Source organism: Syngnathoides biaculeatus, chromosome 7 (assembly GCF_019802595.1).
Source record: "Syngnathoides biaculeatus isolate LvHL_M chromosome 7, ASM1980259v1, whole genome shotgun sequence".
In the NCBI taxonomy this organism is placed as follows: Eukaryota; Metazoa; Chordata; class Actinopteri; order Syngnathiformes; family Syngnathidae; genus Syngnathoides; species Syngnathoides biaculeatus.
In genome coordinates, this window is record NC_084646.1 from 15,285,927 (window position 1) to 15,303,387 (window position 17,461).

Sequence of the window (17,461 nt, forward strand, 5' to 3'; positions counted from 1 at the left end):
TTTTTTTTTTTTTTAAACCAGCACATTTTGTGCTATCAAGTTGTTGCTATGTTAAGCTAAGCTAAGATATTAAAACTTTGAAAACTCTTTCTGTGTACCGTCTTTCTTTGTAAATATCTCGTGTTTCAACGTGGGTTTCAATGTGGGCACTTGCGGCTTTTACATAGGTGTGGCTTATGTATGTACCAAATGGTATTTCCTTTCCAAATGTACTGGGGGAGGCTTATAATTAGTAAGTATATTGCGCAAGGGGTCAAAATATTGCTTCTGACCTAGTATATCTTTGTCATATTTGTCTGTAAAGGACAATTAGGAAATGCTTCTTTTTGACCTCTTTGTTGTTTAAGTATGCCATCAATATTTTAAAAATACCTCAAAAATATTTGGACTGCCTGTGTCTTTTTGGTACTAGATTGCCACATGCATAATTTATCAAAATATTCAGTAACAAAAAAAAATACCATTACATACCTCATACTTAGAACTATTTAGCAATGTACGTGGAGCTCTTCCCAAGGTTTTTCAGGTAAGCCACTGCTCTCAGTTTGTTGCAGGACACTTCTACAGTACCTGTACTGTGAAATGAGTACCAGTGTCGGTCCAAAGTGAACGTTGTGACATTGAATTAAATACCTTTATATATTGGCGTCCCAGATCTTCTTCTAAGGTTATATGAACTAACAGAGTCTGGTGGTCCATTCTCTGACTTGCAGTGAAGCCCCACCCACCAACCAACGTGACTGCAGCGAATCTGATCGGTGGGGTCCTGAGAATCACGTGGGAGCCTCCATCTTTTCCTGTGCAGGGAGTCCAGTGTCAGTTGCGTCTCGGCTCTCCTACCAGCAGAGCTCAGCCAGAATGGAAGGTGAGTTATTCTGGAACCAGTGACAGGACCGAAACGAGTTTGAGCACGAAAATCCGGAATTCTTTCAAATACAGTTCCTTTAAAGACCCACCTAGGAAGTACAAACAAATGTCAAATGTCTGAATCTCTGGAGTTTTGGACCTCTTTAGGCTGTGAATTTTGTAATGGGATTTTTTTATTTTAGTTTGTATTTTCTCCGACAACTCTAATAGAAAAAAACTTTCAAGGGAAGCCCTTTATTTGTTGTTTTAATAACAATGTTAGCTTCACGCTATTCCTAACACAACATAAGTAGTCAACAACAATGTTCCCTCTAATTTTTGACGTCTGAGCAATCACACTAAGCCCGTGAGCGCCCCCTTTGACCACTGTGAGCAACATCAGACGTATGCACTGTGGTCAATCAGTGTCATCCATTGAAGTCATGAACTCATTGAAAGGTTCAGATTACATTCCCATCAGAACATTTTTGAGAGCCATCTCATGTTTTTTGCAAATTTACACTGAAAATGTCAACAAACTAAAAAAATACATTACAATACAAATACCAAGCCAACTATGAACTATAAATTTGAAATGTCGCTTCCAACTTTGTTTCATTTTTTTTTTTTAACCCACAATGATATCCCCGTATGTTTTTCTTGGTTTAAACTGAATTATTGCTTGCAGAATATCTTTCGCAATGTATGTTGAAAGCTGAATGATGTTCCCAAACAGTTTTAGGGCTAATGTTATATTGCCTCCTATATTTAAAATACAGAATTAGAATTGGAATTTTAACATTTCACACAATCTCATCCTGCACTATCTACTTTGGCTTCAGACCAGACCGTTTTTACTCAAGAAAGAGAAAATCTCATCCAGTTTCACCACTTTTTCTTAAATTATTCACACACCCTGCTTTTTGTAATTATGACTGTACCCCTTTAAAATGGAGGGGGGCGGTGTCAAGTAAACTAGGAAGTAGAGTGTGTGGCTCGCAGCAGCTCTTTGTGAGAGGCGGTGTAGTGCTGTGTTTATAAAAAAAAAATGAGGCGATAGTTCACTGCGCTGGATCTGTTTTCCTCTGCGCTGAGAGTGTGCGACAAGTGCGCAAATGTGCAGTTGCGCAGCTTAGAGGGACCATTGGTCACCAAGTACATCAGATCTGTGTACCACTGCGATCTTTACCTTTTGGTTGAATCGTTTCTTCTCACCAAATGCAGATCTATAATCCGGTGTCGGTACCGTGGGTGGAGGTTCCAATTCCGGACACGATTCAGGTTTACAGGGTTCAGGTGAGGTGCGTTCCCACCAACCTCACTGGCTACTGGAGCGACTGGAGTGTCTTGAAGTACTCTGTACCCCAGAACAGGGGAGGTGAGACATCATTGATATCGCCTTTTTGGCACTTCTGAACTCCTGATGTGCCTTTCCCACATAATGTAGCCACCACAGGAGACCCGACAGCCTACACGACGATGCTGGTCATCATCCTCCTGTCCATCGTCCTCTTTATCACCGTGGTCCTCTCCCAGAACCAGTAAGAGCGACTCACTGGCTTCATTGGTGACATTTAAATAAATTGCCCAACCAATGGGAGCGCTTTAGATATATAGTTGACGTACGTACTTGTTGTTGACAGGATGAAAAGGTTTGTGTGGAAGGACGTGCCCAACCCAAAGAAATGTTCCTGGGCAAAAGGACTCAACTTTAAGAAGGTAAAAGAATAGCCGGAAACTTTCATTTATACATTATCTCCCACGGGTGCGCTGCAGTCTGGCCCGGCTAGCTAACTTTGGGTCACTTTTGACCGCCGACCTATCAATCGGACGGCTGACGGACAAACCAGCAGAGCTGTTTCAGAATGCAGGAGGAAGCTGTAGTACTAGAACAAAGACCACATGACCCAAGCGAGACTTTTGCAAATTTCACTATCAATATGTTTGCTGTGCCGGACACACAAATCAGATTTGCCAAAGTGTCCCCCTTCTTGTAGATTTGTTCATTAAAACGAGTTGTGTAATCGTGTGTCAAATTTGACGTATACAGTGGAACCCCTGTTGATAATCAGTTCCCGTGTCAAACTGTCGCCATCATCAAACATTTTTTAACATTCTCAACACAAGTTTAAAATGTGTGGATAACTCTTAGAAATGTACTGATTGGTTAGCTACTCCACATGAACAAAATATTACACGGACTTACTGTGTCATCAGCATTAACTTGACGTAACGTAAAGAGGGAGAACTGAATGACCGAGTGAGGTTAGATTACCCTCAAATTGCTATTTCAGAACATGTTGTACACTTTGTGACACATTTGTTTGGTGGCGTATCATGAGAGGTTGGAAAACCTTTCAGAAAGAGCAATGGCAAGTTCAAATTTATCATTATTATTTTAATCATTTCTGCAGGCTGACGCCTTCCAGGAGCTCTTCCAGGCCTCCGATGTACTCCCAGCGTGGCCCCTGCTGCTCCCCTCTGAGAACATTTCCAAAGTGGTCATCATGGAAAAGGCCAACCTCTCAGTTCTCGGCACGGCCTTGGTCCGAAGTCCACTTATGTCCCCGACTCCTGACATTGTGTCCCTTCCTGCATTTCTTGAGGGTAACCAAAATATGTTAGTGGGCGGCGAGGCTCTCTTGGGTGACATTCCCCCATCGGTCCTAGATTTGGATATTTTAACCGCTCCCAGACCGCGGCTGGACGAGCTGCAGCTCGTCGACGCCTCGCCCAGTATCATGGAGAATTCGGCTCAATCTTCGGTCACGTACGCCACGGTGCTGCTCTCGGACCCGAAGCAGCAGCAACAGTCTGTTCATCTCCACGCCCGGGATGGCAGCGGCAGCAGCTCCAGTGACGAGGGCAATTTCTCCGCCAACTACTCTGATATTTCTGGATCCTTCCCCGGTGGCCTGTGGGAGCTGGAGAGCTGCCACGGCGGAGAGACGGGGGACCCCCGTCGATCCTGCTCCTACAACTCGGTGGAGGAACTTTCAGAAACGTCAGATCAAGAAGATGCGGCAGGGGAGAAGGACTTGTACTATCTCGGCGTGGACTATCAAGGCGAGGATGAGGCCCAGCGCAAAGAAGAACGGCTTAAAAGTGTCATTTTGAACAGAGACGATTGCTCAGCGGATTCGCACCTTCCGCCCACTGAGCTTCTTCCTGCGTCAACTTGCGTGTTATCGCCACTCTACATGCCGCAGTTCAGGACTGCTCCATACACCAGGCAACTGCCGGATTGAAAGCCTCACGTGATGAGCGAGCACAGATGTGTTCCGCGTTCAATTTCCCGTGTTGCGTGCTGCATCATCACGAAAGACTTTCAAAATGGAAGTCAGTTCATCCAGAGTTAAATTTACACAGAATGTCCAACAGCGTCAAAAAGCTTCAAATGGTGTGTGTGTGTGACACCAGAGTGACGTTCATCAATGCTGCTATTTCTTTGTTCAATGTGGGGTGATGACCCCCCGCAGTGGGCATGTACTTCATTGTGATTGGGCCTATAGAGCCGAGTTCCAAGTTTCGGCCAGACCAAACTACTTCTCTCGCAGTCACGTTACAATGGATACAGATGAGGATATTCAAGCTCAGGTAATGTTCTGAATAAAACATGAGTGAGGTTCAAGAGAATATGCGGGGCGAAAACAATGCTGTCAATTCATAAATTGCTGTGGTGACAACTCATGTCTGACAGCTCGTACGTGACAGATGTCATCGTACGATGCCTTCTCATGTAAATATAACATGCATATAAAGTACACAGATTGAAAGAAGAACTCTGCAGAAACATCTGGAAACATCTGCCTTTGTTCATATTAACAGATCGTAACGTTGTTCTGATTGTCCAGTGAGTCTAAATCCGAAAACAGAAAATGAACATACTGAAATCTGATGTTGCATATTTATATTATATTGTCTATTTTTCATGGTGGATATAAATTATTTGTTATTAGAATTTTGCGTGTCTTTCATTAATTTTGACTTATAGAGGAAATTCAGTGGTTTGCATGAAATTTGTATCCAATAGGTCATGTAATATGTACTCTAGTTTGACAATGTGGTGTTAAATCCTCTCTCATTTAATAGTGTTTTGAGAAAATTTTTATGGACAATTCCGAATTTTCAGGGGCACTGCCATTTTCCCGAGTCCCGAGTGACCTACGTGGGCGGATGTGACGCGTTACGTGCCGTTCCAAACGATCGATTACATGGGACACCATTCATGCCCAGCGCTGATTTCTCAGATTTATCCTCATCTGATGGATGTCATGTCTGCAGATGATCGGGAAAACGGAGGAATACTTCCATACAGATTTGAAGCTGTGGCTGTAAATAATATTTAATGTTCGGATGGTTCTTCGGACGGAATGACGTGAAGTCTGACTACTCAGAGGCATACACACGACATAAGTGCATAAACAATGGCCCCCGGAGCTCTGGGCCGACAGCCACGGCTGGTTCTTCGGACGGGAATGACGCGGAGTCTAACGAGTGATCTGCGGCGTCTGAGGAGGCCGTGAGCCGGACTTCAGCGGCTGGGGAGGCTGTTAGCTCGCTCCCTGAAGCTCGGCTAACGGCCTCACTGACCGCCGAAGATCGGCTAACGGTCCGCCGCTGGAGCTTGCTTGTCAGACTCTGATGCTGCTATTTCTTCATCAGATGAGGATAAATCCGAGAAATCAGCGCTGGGCATAATTGGTGTACTATGTAGTGTTTAGAACGGCACATAACACGTCACATCCGCCTACGTACGTCATGTGACTCTTGAAAATGGCAGCGCCCCTGAAAATTCGGAATTGTCCATAAAAATCTTCCCAAAATACGATTAAATGAGAGAGGATTTAACATCACACTGTCAAAATAGAGAACATATTACATGACCTATTGGATATACTGTTAATGCAAGGACTGGATTTCCCTTTTAACTTTGAACAAACTTCAATTTGCATGCATATAAGAGTATTACAGAATTCGAATCATAGTTTATGTCCAAAATGCGTGACGCATAAAAAAAAGGTGACAGGTTGCGCAGTAGGAGAAAATGACAACATTTGTAAAAAAAAAAAAAAACCCACACTGAGACTACTCACCGATAGTAATGTGTCGCCCCTTTGTGGCTTCAACTGGTAAACAACATGCATCAATATACTCCACTTTATTAAGAGATTAGTGATTATGAAGCGACACATTCGGCGAAGCTAGATTTTGCGTGTTTTAAGGCAATGGTGTCCATTGTCTTAAAAAATGTTTGTCTTCGAAAGTAATCTATGGTGAATGGATTGTAATGTCCCAGCCTAAAAATCATAAATTTATGCAACCAAACAATTTGTCTAATCTGAACCCCCCCTCAAAAAAAAAAAAAAAAAAAAAAACCCCAACAGATGGGTAAGGTGTATTTTGTAATCATTTGATAATATTGTCTTTGTCAGTTCACAATGTCGGTAAAGCTATGGGAAACATTGTTTTGATAGTATAATGCCTGCAGCTAATGCTAGCTAGCATATTTTTAAAACAACCAACCTGCAACATGGATGCTTCAGGTCTACCTTCTCCACAAATTGATTGTTTTAAAACAAAAAAACTAAACACTAATAAAAAACAAAAACAAACACATAAGGTCTGTATAATGCATAATGTACACATGGACACTGCCTTCACGTTTCGTGGTTCATGTTCTACCAAGTCGCAGTTGTGCTGTCCCAGTTTTACCTCCCTTACTAGGCCACACGATCCCAACCAATGAAGACCACACCGCCATTTGTCAAAATGAATGTTTTTGTTGACTTTATCATGTCATGTTTTTCATTAGGGTTTGGTCTTCACCTGTTCTCGTCATCCCTGTTCCTTGAGTCAACCGATCAGCTCACTCCATCTCGACTTCTTTTTTTTTGTCCAGGCTTGCCTCTCCTCAATTTGCTTGTACGTATTTAGCTCCCTGTTTTTTTTTTCCCTATGTAGTGAATAATTGTTACTTTAATTTCCTTATATTTTGATCATGCTGTAGAAGTTCTTGTCTGGCTTCTTTTGTAGTACTTTTTTTTTTTTGCCCATTTCCTGCAGCCCTCCCCTGCTTCCCTACACGTGGGCCCTCCACTCTTATCTTTCATGCGAGTACAGTACTGTGACAAAACCCTCATCTGTGACAGTTGACCTTACATCTACTTAAGTCTTTTTTTTTAAATCTTGCATCACCTTTTCCAAAGGTTGTAAAACGTAACAGGCCAAAATTTGAAAAGGAAGAATAAAATCATATATTTTTCAATGTTGAAGTAAATTAGTCTACAGGTGAAATGTAAATAGGCTTATAGAGCTTGTGCACCTATGTCATAAAAACATGTGACTTTTGTTTACCTCACCATATTTCTGGTCAAGCTAAGCATTGCTCAATGGTAAATCGGTTGGAGACGACACGGAAATATGCCTTGGAGCATGATGCCCACTGTCTTGTCTGATACTGTCAGACATTTAGAAGGTGAAAATAAACAACGGTATGTGGAAAAATGAGATAAACTTGGCATAGAGGCTTGTGAATGCGGAAGTGTATTCGAAGAAATTTGCCGGAATCCATCGATCTTTTCAGCTAGTATTTAATAAAAATAACAATATTTAAATAAATGACACCTGGTTTTACACAAACTTGCATTCATTAACTATGATTTGAAAAAATAACGACGGTTGACGGCTCGTGGACGCGGAAGTGTGTTCGGCGACACATTGACCTTTCCCAGAATCCATCGATCTTTTCCGCAAGTATTTAATACAAATGCCAATATTTAAATAAAGGACCCCTGGTTTTACACAAACTCGAATTCATTAACTATGATTGAGAAAAAAAAAAAGAGTACAGAGTCGTCTCCATGGAACATACACTGAAGCGATTGCGGCCACACTTATCCTCCGTAAACTTTTGCGACACAAAGTTTTTATTTTTTTTTAACACGCATTGTTCTCAAATCTGCCAAGTTGGCATTATAAATACTTTTTGGTAATTTGAGATTGAGAAAAATAATTCCTACCTGAAATGAAGCAATTCCTACACAGGCTTGTGTGTATTTTGGTTGGGCGCCATCCATCATGTTTAATTGCCGAAATCCATCGATATTTTCTGGTCTTTTCAGCTGGTATTCTGTAGAATGATCTCTTTGAATATCTGTCCTGTCTGTTGTGACAACCAACAGCACAACACGTCTAGGGTATTGTAAATATTCTCCTCCGGTTCAATGTCTCCCACAATGTCGAGCAGCTGTGTTTGACCGCCAAGACGGCGCCGTGAAAATGGTGACGTCACGTGCACGAGCTCTATATACCTTGTAATTTTCATTTTCCCCTTCACTCTCCAAAGAAAGTTCTGGTGCGTTTGCGTATTTTAGCCACCAGGAGGCAGAAGAGTAGCTGTCGTGTGAAGGTGAGTGGACTCGCCTTCTTTGTTTTGGCTTTCAAATTGTTCACCGTAGAAGGACATAGTGGTGCAAAGAGCAACTGGCTAAAGTAAAGACAGAGCAAAGGACTGATGCCATGATAGGTTCTGATATCGTTATGGAACGGGAAAGGGGAAACTCAGAGACGTTGAGGCTTTTTTTTTTGTCATCGTGCAGGCAGCCATGGAGCTTGGATACGTTTCTAGTATGCATTGGAAAGAATGTCATGGAATCTAAATATGGAAGACACAAATGTTTCCCATCAAGAAAAAAAAAATGAATTGATTTGAACAAGTTGGGGTGGGGGAAGCATCCAAAAATATGCCATGTCCAGTTAAATTTTTTTTTTCAATGCATTGGCCAGGAGAACTTGTCTTCCAAGTGGTCCGGTGATGAGACTTGGACTACGATCTGCTCAACATAAGATGTTTTTTTTGCACCTTACACAATCCCATATGAATAAGGCCTGCTGGTGTTTTCATTTTTGTAAGGAACTGTATGAACCTTAGTTACCATCTTCAAATATAATTCTGGTTAGATATGAAACTTGAAAGAAAATGTGCTGTTATTTCAGTTTTTTGTTTTGTTTTTTTAACTGGTTACATTAAAAAAAAAGGCAGTGGTGTAGAATTGGGGGGGGGGGGGTATGGTACAACTGTCCCGGCTTGGCCAACAGAGGGCCTTTTGATGTTTGCCTGTTCCTGTCTCACAGCTTGTTGGGGATTCTACAAAAACTGAGTTCCCCATTCTGCTCTCTGCGAATCGTAGATTAAGACAGTGAAATCTGAGCATTTCCTGACCCGCGAACTGTGCATTACAATGTCTTGCCTCCCTTTTTTCCGATCTTCAAAGCCTGATCCTGTTGCTGAACTGTATACATGCTGGCATTGATTTGAGCTGTCACAGTTGATCTCCAATTGATTTTTAAAGGCCAAGTGTCATCCCTATGAACATTCTAAAATAGATATTGTAATGAAAAATACATATAACATTATTCACTTCAATGTCTATACGAAAAAATTAATTTGAGCGGAGAGCGCGTCATCCATGCGCAAAGTTGCAGAAGTGTCATTCTACGACATCCAAGTGGCCGCCATATTGGCTGCATCCTCTGTCCGTGACGTCACCCCAGACATTTGCCATTGAAAACACGCGGTGCACCCTAACCATGGGAGACGAACGCGCCCCTTCTTACACAGAACCTCTTTTCGCCATGTACGTCACATCCTGCTTCTTCTCGAAAACACATCCCTCGAGATGATTTTCATGGCGGGAGTTACAAAAAGCTGTATATGTCAAAAACATGTTTTGTGGTGAAAAAAACCGATGCTCCATGTCGGCTGCCGTTTTTTCATTAATAACATACTAAAAAGAATGCATTTCATGACAGTGGCACTTTAAAATCATTTCCTGGTGTTATTATTTATAGTATATCTGCCTTAGAGTCATGAGGACTGGGATTCAAATCCCCTCTGCGGATGTGTGGAGTTTGAATGTTCTCACCGTGCTGTGTGGGTGTCCTCCCAAGATCCCAAAACAGGTAAGTGAAGACTCTAAATTCCCCCCAGGTGTGAATGTGTGTGTGAATGCTTTTGTTTCTGTGTGCCCTGTGATTGACTGGCAACCAGTGACCATAGTAAGGATAAGCGGCACAGAAAATGGATACGCTGAATGACTGACTACCTCCCAAGCCTTTATTGAGGCAACATTGTAGTTTAGCGCTTCATGAGCTTGTGCAGGTGTACCTATTCCAAATTGCAATATGGTGTTGTATTCCATGTTCATCACAGACGGAAAAATACGTTCGTTGTAGGCCGCTGATGTGCTACAGATGAGAAACGTGTTCATGCCACTTGCTGTCAGCATCAGCTTTGTTTATGGGTACCCGGAGAAGGCTTCAGCAGCTTGACATTGTAAATCCTTCATTGATCATGAATTCATGCAGCAGCGATGATGGGCTTTCGCGACTGATGTTTATCCACGCCGGCTTTGAAGGCCTTCACATTTCGGGCCAAAGGTCAGATTTGTGGCAAGCTCGCTACAAACCTCCACAGCCACACAGGAAACGAGAGGAAATCGCTCATGGTGGCTTTAGAGACCCGCAAGCTCACTGGCGTCACTCTTTCAGTAAACAGAGAGCTTTGGTTGCCTGGCACCGCACTACTTCATGCTGGACACACTTTGGCTCCCGGGGAATGTAAATCCTCTCTCGCCCTGTAATCTTTGCTCAAATGCACCTTGGTTGTTTGGAAATGTATCGTTACATTCATAAGGGTGCTCAAAAAATAATAAACAATGGAAGAAAGATGTTAATCTGGAGACCTCTGATGAATAAATACATAGAATGTTGTTTGTGCCATCAGGTATCACAGAACTGAACAGACACGTGACTCAATTTTGTGAGGGGGGGGGCAAACAAGCAAGGAGAGAACAATCTGCATAATAATAAAAAGAATGATGAAAAACTACGCATTTTGACAAACCCTGACAAACGCACAATGGAGCAGAAATAGGAAGGTGAGGCTGCTTGGTAAAATGTCATTCAATTTCATTATTTCAAACTCAAGGATCATAAAAACAAAACTCTTCAAGAACTGCACACCAGTTTGTGATGGGGGATGAAGATTTAAAACATGTTGGAAAAATCATGTTCACCAGAGGATTCCAGCCAGACTTAAGGTTCATAACCCCACACACTATATTGGTTTGGCCATTGATTTTTTTTAATTTCTATGAAATACATTTCACTTCCTGTATACTAACACAATCTCATTTCTTAAAACTCCCAACATAAAAAAAATCTAGGTTATTCCCATTCAGTGTTGACAAACACATTAAAACTCTCGAGCTGCCTTTTAAAAACTGAATGATTCCAGCCTACGGTCTGAATATTTGCAGGGGTAAAGTCATCACATTATTATTGGCCAAGCATGTGAAACGCACGTTTTTCTAACGACGACGACCGAGGACAGCCCTCTGGCCCGAGCCTTGCCTGCCATAAGTGGGTCGGGCGAGAGGAATGTGTGCGTGTGTGTCACAAAGCATGTTTGTCTCTAGCTAACGGGGTGAAAGAGGGCCAGTTGAAAGGCCCTCTTTCACTCCGACACTCAATTAAGTCCTAATTGGTCCGACCCGGAGTCCACATGGCCGCATGTAGCACAGAGACAGCCCGCGCTTTTGTGTACTTCTTTGCTTTATTTTTTTTAACTCCACCCCCTGGAAATACGCCTTTTATGATCTTAAGCCTCCGGCTGAGAGGCCATTTTCCCCATGAATAGGGGTCGGAGAGCAGATTTATTTATGGTTCAATTGACTAACAGATGACGTCAGCACTGTTAAAGTGACCGAGACAGATCAAAAAAGTCAAGTCTGGCCATGAACTCGCGTGAACTATGGAGCCACTACTTGTCTTTGAAATATGTTAGTACAGCAATGAATGCGCAACTGTGTAGTGGACAATTGTATGAGCTGCGTCAGCTGGTATCACAACCAGAACACGGGGTTGACCCCAAATGCACGACCCAGGAGATGTAGAGGCAGTTCGGGAAACGTTTCTATTCAGTCCAGTGTTGGGGATCAAGCAGGGAGTCCGCGGAAGCAGCAGTAACAAGGTCGTCAGTGGGCAGGCGGGGGTCAGTACACAGGAGATCAGGAACGGAATCATCAGAGTGTGGGAACGAGGCATGAGGCAATGATCTCGGAAAGGCCAGACCGTACGAGGAGTCCCATTTTTTTCAGTAGTAATTACGGGGAACAAAGCGCAGGGGTCCGCCTCACTGATTTGAATGCCTGTCTATCAGCTACAATTCTGACCTGTTAGTCTGCCTTTAAAAGTTCACCTCCACTCAATGCATGATCCTGAATCAGATGCATCTGTGTGAGGTCGTTAGCTGCATAAAGACTCCTGTCCACCCCATACAATCAGTAAGACTCAAACTTGTCTTGCCCGTCTTAAGTTTGCCACTGACCATTTGGATGATACAGAGGAGTCATAGGAGATAGTTTTGCGGTTAGATGAGACCAAAATTGAACTTTTTTTGGTCATAATTCCACTAACTGTGTTTGGAGGAAGACGAATGATGAGTTCCATCCCAAGAACACCATCCCTACATTGAAGCATGGGGGTGGTAGCATCATGCTTTGGTGGTGTTTTTCTGCACATGGGTCAGGATGACTGCACTGTATTAAAGAGAGGATGACTGCGGCCATGTATTGTGAGATTTTGGGGAACAACCTCTTTCCCTCAGTCAGAGTATTGAAGATGGGTCGTGGCTGGGTCTTTCAACACGAGAATGACCTGAAGCACACAGCCAGGAAAACCAAGGAGTGGCTCCGTAAGAAGCATATCAAGGTTCTGGCGTGGCCTAGCCAGTCTCCAGACAGAAACCCAATAGAAAATCTTTGGAGGCAGCTGAAACTCCGGGTTTGTCATCGACAGCCCAGAAACCTGTTTGATCTAGAGAAGATCTGTGTGGAGGAGTGGGCCAAAATCCATCATGGAGTGCGTGCAAACCTACCTTTTTTCTTCACTGTATCTCCTGGATTGAGATCTGGAAACAACCACCTAGCGTGTAAATTTTGTCGTAACAAATGAACATGTAGACCTACATGTGAACATGTAACCGGTCACTTTGTTGTCAATGTTGTTTCTCCAAACACTGAGGGGAAATACTGGAATGTCACCAACTGCCAGAATTTTCCAATGGCTCTCTGCTCGCCCTGATCCGTGATAGATTACATCAAGTTATGGGAACACTGTGGCCCAGTTCACCCTCACTTTGTTTGTCTCCCTGAGCATCCCACGAAGCCCAAGGACCCCTGGATTAAAAACATCCAAAAGCAGGACCAAGCTCGTGGGATTCCATTATCTGAGAATATCCTAACAACCCCAGGCTGTATCTAAAGGGAAAAAAAAGAAGCCATTTTGATATGTCTGCATCCTAATTTGTTTTGGCCAAACAAAACCACAGTGTGTATTTGTGGCAAAGGCAGAAGTGAAGACAGGGAAATCTGTGGACATTTTGAATTTGTAGGGCACCGCCATAAAACATATATGTACTAGTCTTTCTTTCTCAAAGTACCTCTCATCCCATCTTAATACTTGACTAATTTCTTGTCAGTCACAGGAGTGATACACAGAGAGAGAAAACTAATGCACAACCATACTAGCAAGTGTTTGGACCTTGGGAGGATGTCAGAGTGCCGGGAAAGAAGTCACACAAATACAGCGATAACGCCACACAGAAAGGTCGAAGGCCAAGCCGAGAGTCAAAACCTGCAACTATGCTGCCAGACTCAAACATAAACAGTTTCTGTAAATATGATTTAGTCCCAGACAAGCCCTAACTCAGTGGCTCACTTTTTTTGGACACCACCGCCACTCCGACAGACACAATACCAACATCACCTCGTGGGTAAATCAGGCTGGCATAGTGTGTGTTTAGATCTGAAGAACTGATCCACTTCATCACATCTCAGCATTTACAGCAAAACCCCTTCCACTCCTCCCACAGGTCAGTGGGATAACCCAGCTCGCAGAGGTCAAGAGGTCTTTGGAGAATGATTCACAGTTTATAGTCTGTCACATTTTGACATTTGTCCCACATCCAAAAAAACAAGCAACATTAATTGGACACTCTAAATTGCCCCTTGGTGTGTTTGTGAATGTGGCTGTTTGTCTCTAGGTGCCCTGTGATTGACTGGCAACCAGTTCAGGGTGTGCCCCGCCTCCTGCCCGTTGACAGGTGGGGTAGGCTCCAGCCCTCCCTGCCACCCTCGTGAGGATAAGTGGCAAAGAAAATGGATGGATGGATGGATGTTAACAGCTATAATTAGACCAACATAATACATTCACCAGGAAAGTAATTCACCAAATATTTTACCTTGACAACTACAAAAATGTTCCGTTTTTAATTGAACAATAGCTTAAATTTTTCTGTGTATCGTGGTGTAAAAAGACTCTTTATGGCGCAGCGTAGTTTTTCACCTCAAACCACAATAATAAACAGGTTATAAAGTATGATTAATACAATTTACGTTACCCACCAACTTTATTGAGTCTGATTGGGTTGTGCGGATATACTGTACCTAATGTAATGTCTGATGGAAAAACAACATTATTGTAATGGAAACCATTAAATGGATCAATATAGCGGACTGCAGTTGCTGAAAGTGGCGTCGGCTTCGCTCAGCCCGGTTGCTAGAGTTGCAGTTGGGACGCTGTCCAGGGTCAGCGGCCATCCAACTGGATTTCTTTCCCTTCTCATTCATGCCCTCGAGCAGTTTGACGCGTGAAACAAAACAATCCCGAGGGATAAATAAGAACCACGGGAAGGAGAATGATTCCCAGCGAGGTGCCGATGAGGCTTCCACTTGGCCAACGTGTTTGTGAGAAAGGAACAAAGCAGCAGGAAGCTTCCTTCCTCTCAGCCTCACGGAACTGGCTCGGCTCTCTTTTCGGCCTCTTGAGAAACACGAGCAGCCTTCTGCCTTTCAGTTCATCACCAATAGACACGTTTAAAGCAAAATTTCAAACTCATTTCAGTTTACAGTTCTGCTGCTTCTCCAAGCCACCTGTGCTTTGTTTGGACTCTCAGCGGTGTGACATTTGGCCGAGATTTGAGAGAGCCTTGAGGAGAGCCGATGTGGCGCTTGCCTGCGGGAAGAGGATTTGAACTGCAAACTGCTCAAAAATACTAGACACAATTTCTTTGAACTTCTTTGGGTGCAAAAAATAAACATTTATCTATCTGTCTCGCTCGCCGTGCAACCCAGCTGACTTTGGGTGAGAGGTGGGTGGCACCCTGAACTGGTCACCATCCAATCTCAGAGCACAAATAGACAAACATTCATTCTGCTATGAACAATTTTGGAGTTTTCAGCTAATCTTGTTCGTTTTGTGCACGCAAGATTAGGGAGAACATGCGAACTCCACACGGGCCATAGCCGAGATTCCAACCCCAAACCTCGGATATCGAAGGCAGATGTGCTCACCGCTTGGCTGCTGTGCTGGCAGGTTTTTGTTAATCTAAAGAAAACTGGTTTTACTGTCTATAATGAGTACACCACAGCATATTGTTTCCATCCATCCATCCATCCATCCATCCATCCATTTTCTTTTGCCACTTATCCTCACGAGGGTCGCAGGGAGTGCTGGAGCCTATTCCAGCTGTCAACGGGCAGGAGGCGGGGTACACCCTGAACTGGTTGCCAGCCAATCGCAGGGCACATGGAGACAAACAGCCACACTCACAATCACACCTAGGGGCAATTTAAAGTGTCCAATTATTGTTGCATGTTTTTGGAATGTGGGAGGAAACCGGAGTGCCCGGAGGAAACCCACGCAGGCACGGGGAAAACATGCAAACTCTACACAGGCAGCTCCCGGATTGAACCCGGTACCTCAGAACTGTGATGCCAACGCTTTACCAGCTGATCCACTGTGCCGCCCGCATATTGTTTCCCCCATTCCTAATATGAAAAAAAAAAAAAGATTCCACTCCCACCCCGAATAAAGACAGTTGCATTGTGCTAAATACAGCCCATTCATTCCAGTCAATGAACTAATGCTTGTGTTGTGTTTTGTGGCCAGAATAGCAAAGGAAGGTGAGCTGAAGGTCGCCGATCAATGATCTGATAAACCTGCAGTCTCTTGGGAAATGGCTGCGTTAAAAAAAAAAAAATCAAATCTCCTCTTGTCAGATCAACAAGGTATAAAATTTGAAGGTTCTTTCAACTCATCACAGTTATGAGTGTCGATCTTTTACCTTTTCATCTTGCTGCCACCTCCGACTCGTTTTTTTTTTTTACTTTGAAATGATTCATTTTCTATCCAAAACCGAATCTGGAGTGAAATACATTACATTAGTTTGCTGAAGAGACGCGCTATAGCTTCAGATAATGACTTTTACAGCTTTGCTCACTGCGTTGCTTTCCACCCCCCGCCCCTCCCATGATCTGGCTGAACTAATTTGGAAAGAAAACCACAAACTAGCAGAGCAGGCAGTCCCTTTGGCATGCAATGTTGCTTTACAGCCAGCACATATGTTAAACGTGGAGGGGAGGGCTCTGATGACATCGCGTGGACACAATGCAGTTGGATTGTAGAGGCTATTCCTGTTGAACAATAATTCAAAAGATTGAAAAAGCCCTTCTTAAAGCTACACTTTAGGGAGCGCTCCTTGACTGTCTAAGGTTTCTACGTCGCAAGTGCCGTCTCCAGCCAGAGGTCATTGCAAGCGTGTGCGCAGCCACATGTAGTGTGTGTGTGTGTGTGTGTTGGCACAGGCCGCACTTTCCATCCAACCAGTGTGGTTCGGGAAAGTAGGACAAAAAGTCAAGCGGAAATATTTAAGGGGCTCCAACAAAGACATTTGATGGGTTTTTGAATTTTCTGACAGTCCTACAAAATTGACCCATTTTTTTTTAAATGTAGAAAGTAATTTCACTAACACCTCTGATGTATGTAAATTGTATAGTGAAAAAATGCGGCCTCCACTTTTAGGGGTGCACATCCGTTTGAATGAGCCACGTGCTGAATAAACTCCCGCTGGGATTCATGTTCCTTAAGAAATGAAGCCAGAACCAGGGCCAGCACGTTTCCCACATATTTTGCTCCAGAACTTTAAGCAGCGTTGAGTTTCTCACTGGAGCCGCATGAGTGTCCCTTTGTGACATCCACTCGCAAAACGCTCACGAGGCTCGCCAAAACCTGCTCACGAGCACTTGCCGCAAAGATGGAGCCTGCAGATGTATTGCCAGAATTTCAAAGCGGATAGATGGGAGCGTCACGGAGTTTATAAACAATCATTAACGGGTTGTTATTGTCACTGGCTTGCTTTGCATATGCCGTTTGGCTCATTTCTCTTGTTTCATTTGAATCTCTTCTAGAATAGATGGATCATATTTTACATGTTAAACACAGCAGGTTCTCAGCACAACATATTCCGTGATCAAAAATGGCCCAATTTAAAGTCAATAATCCTGACGCTAGCCAGTGATTCTCCCACCACAGCGTTCATACCACAAACTGTCTGGAAGACGACAAATCCCTCCCTGTTGTTGACAAAAGACCAACCACAAAATGAAAGCCTGCCTTCGTCAACGGCTAACTAAGCTCATGTGTTGGCTTCCTGATTTAACGCGGTGGGTAATATGAAGTCCTGCAGCGGTTTTCAATTTTGATGTGAACA

At 43.4% G+C, this 17,461-nt stretch overlaps 1 protein-coding gene across 1 annotated transcript in view; it reads left to right on the top strand.

The window, feature by feature from the left end:
• lepr (leptin receptor) overlaps nt 1-5,542 on the top strand; it is a 23,562-nt gene extending 18,020 nt beyond the window's left edge. Inside the window, exons 13-17 of the mRNA XM_061825651.1 lie at nt 714-865; nt 2,071-2,224; nt 2,294-2,387; nt 2,490-2,565; nt 3,261-5,542. Of these exons, the coding sequence (XP_061681635.1) occupies nt 714-865; nt 2,071-2,224; nt 2,294-2,387; nt 2,490-2,565; nt 3,261-4,094 (1,310 nt within the window). The 3' untranslated portion in view covers nt 4,095-5,542. The remainder of the gene's footprint in view (nt 1-713; nt 866-2,070; nt 2,225-2,293; nt 2,388-2,489; nt 2,566-3,260) is intronic.
• The last annotated feature ends 11,919 nt before the right edge of the window (nt 5,543-17,461 follow it).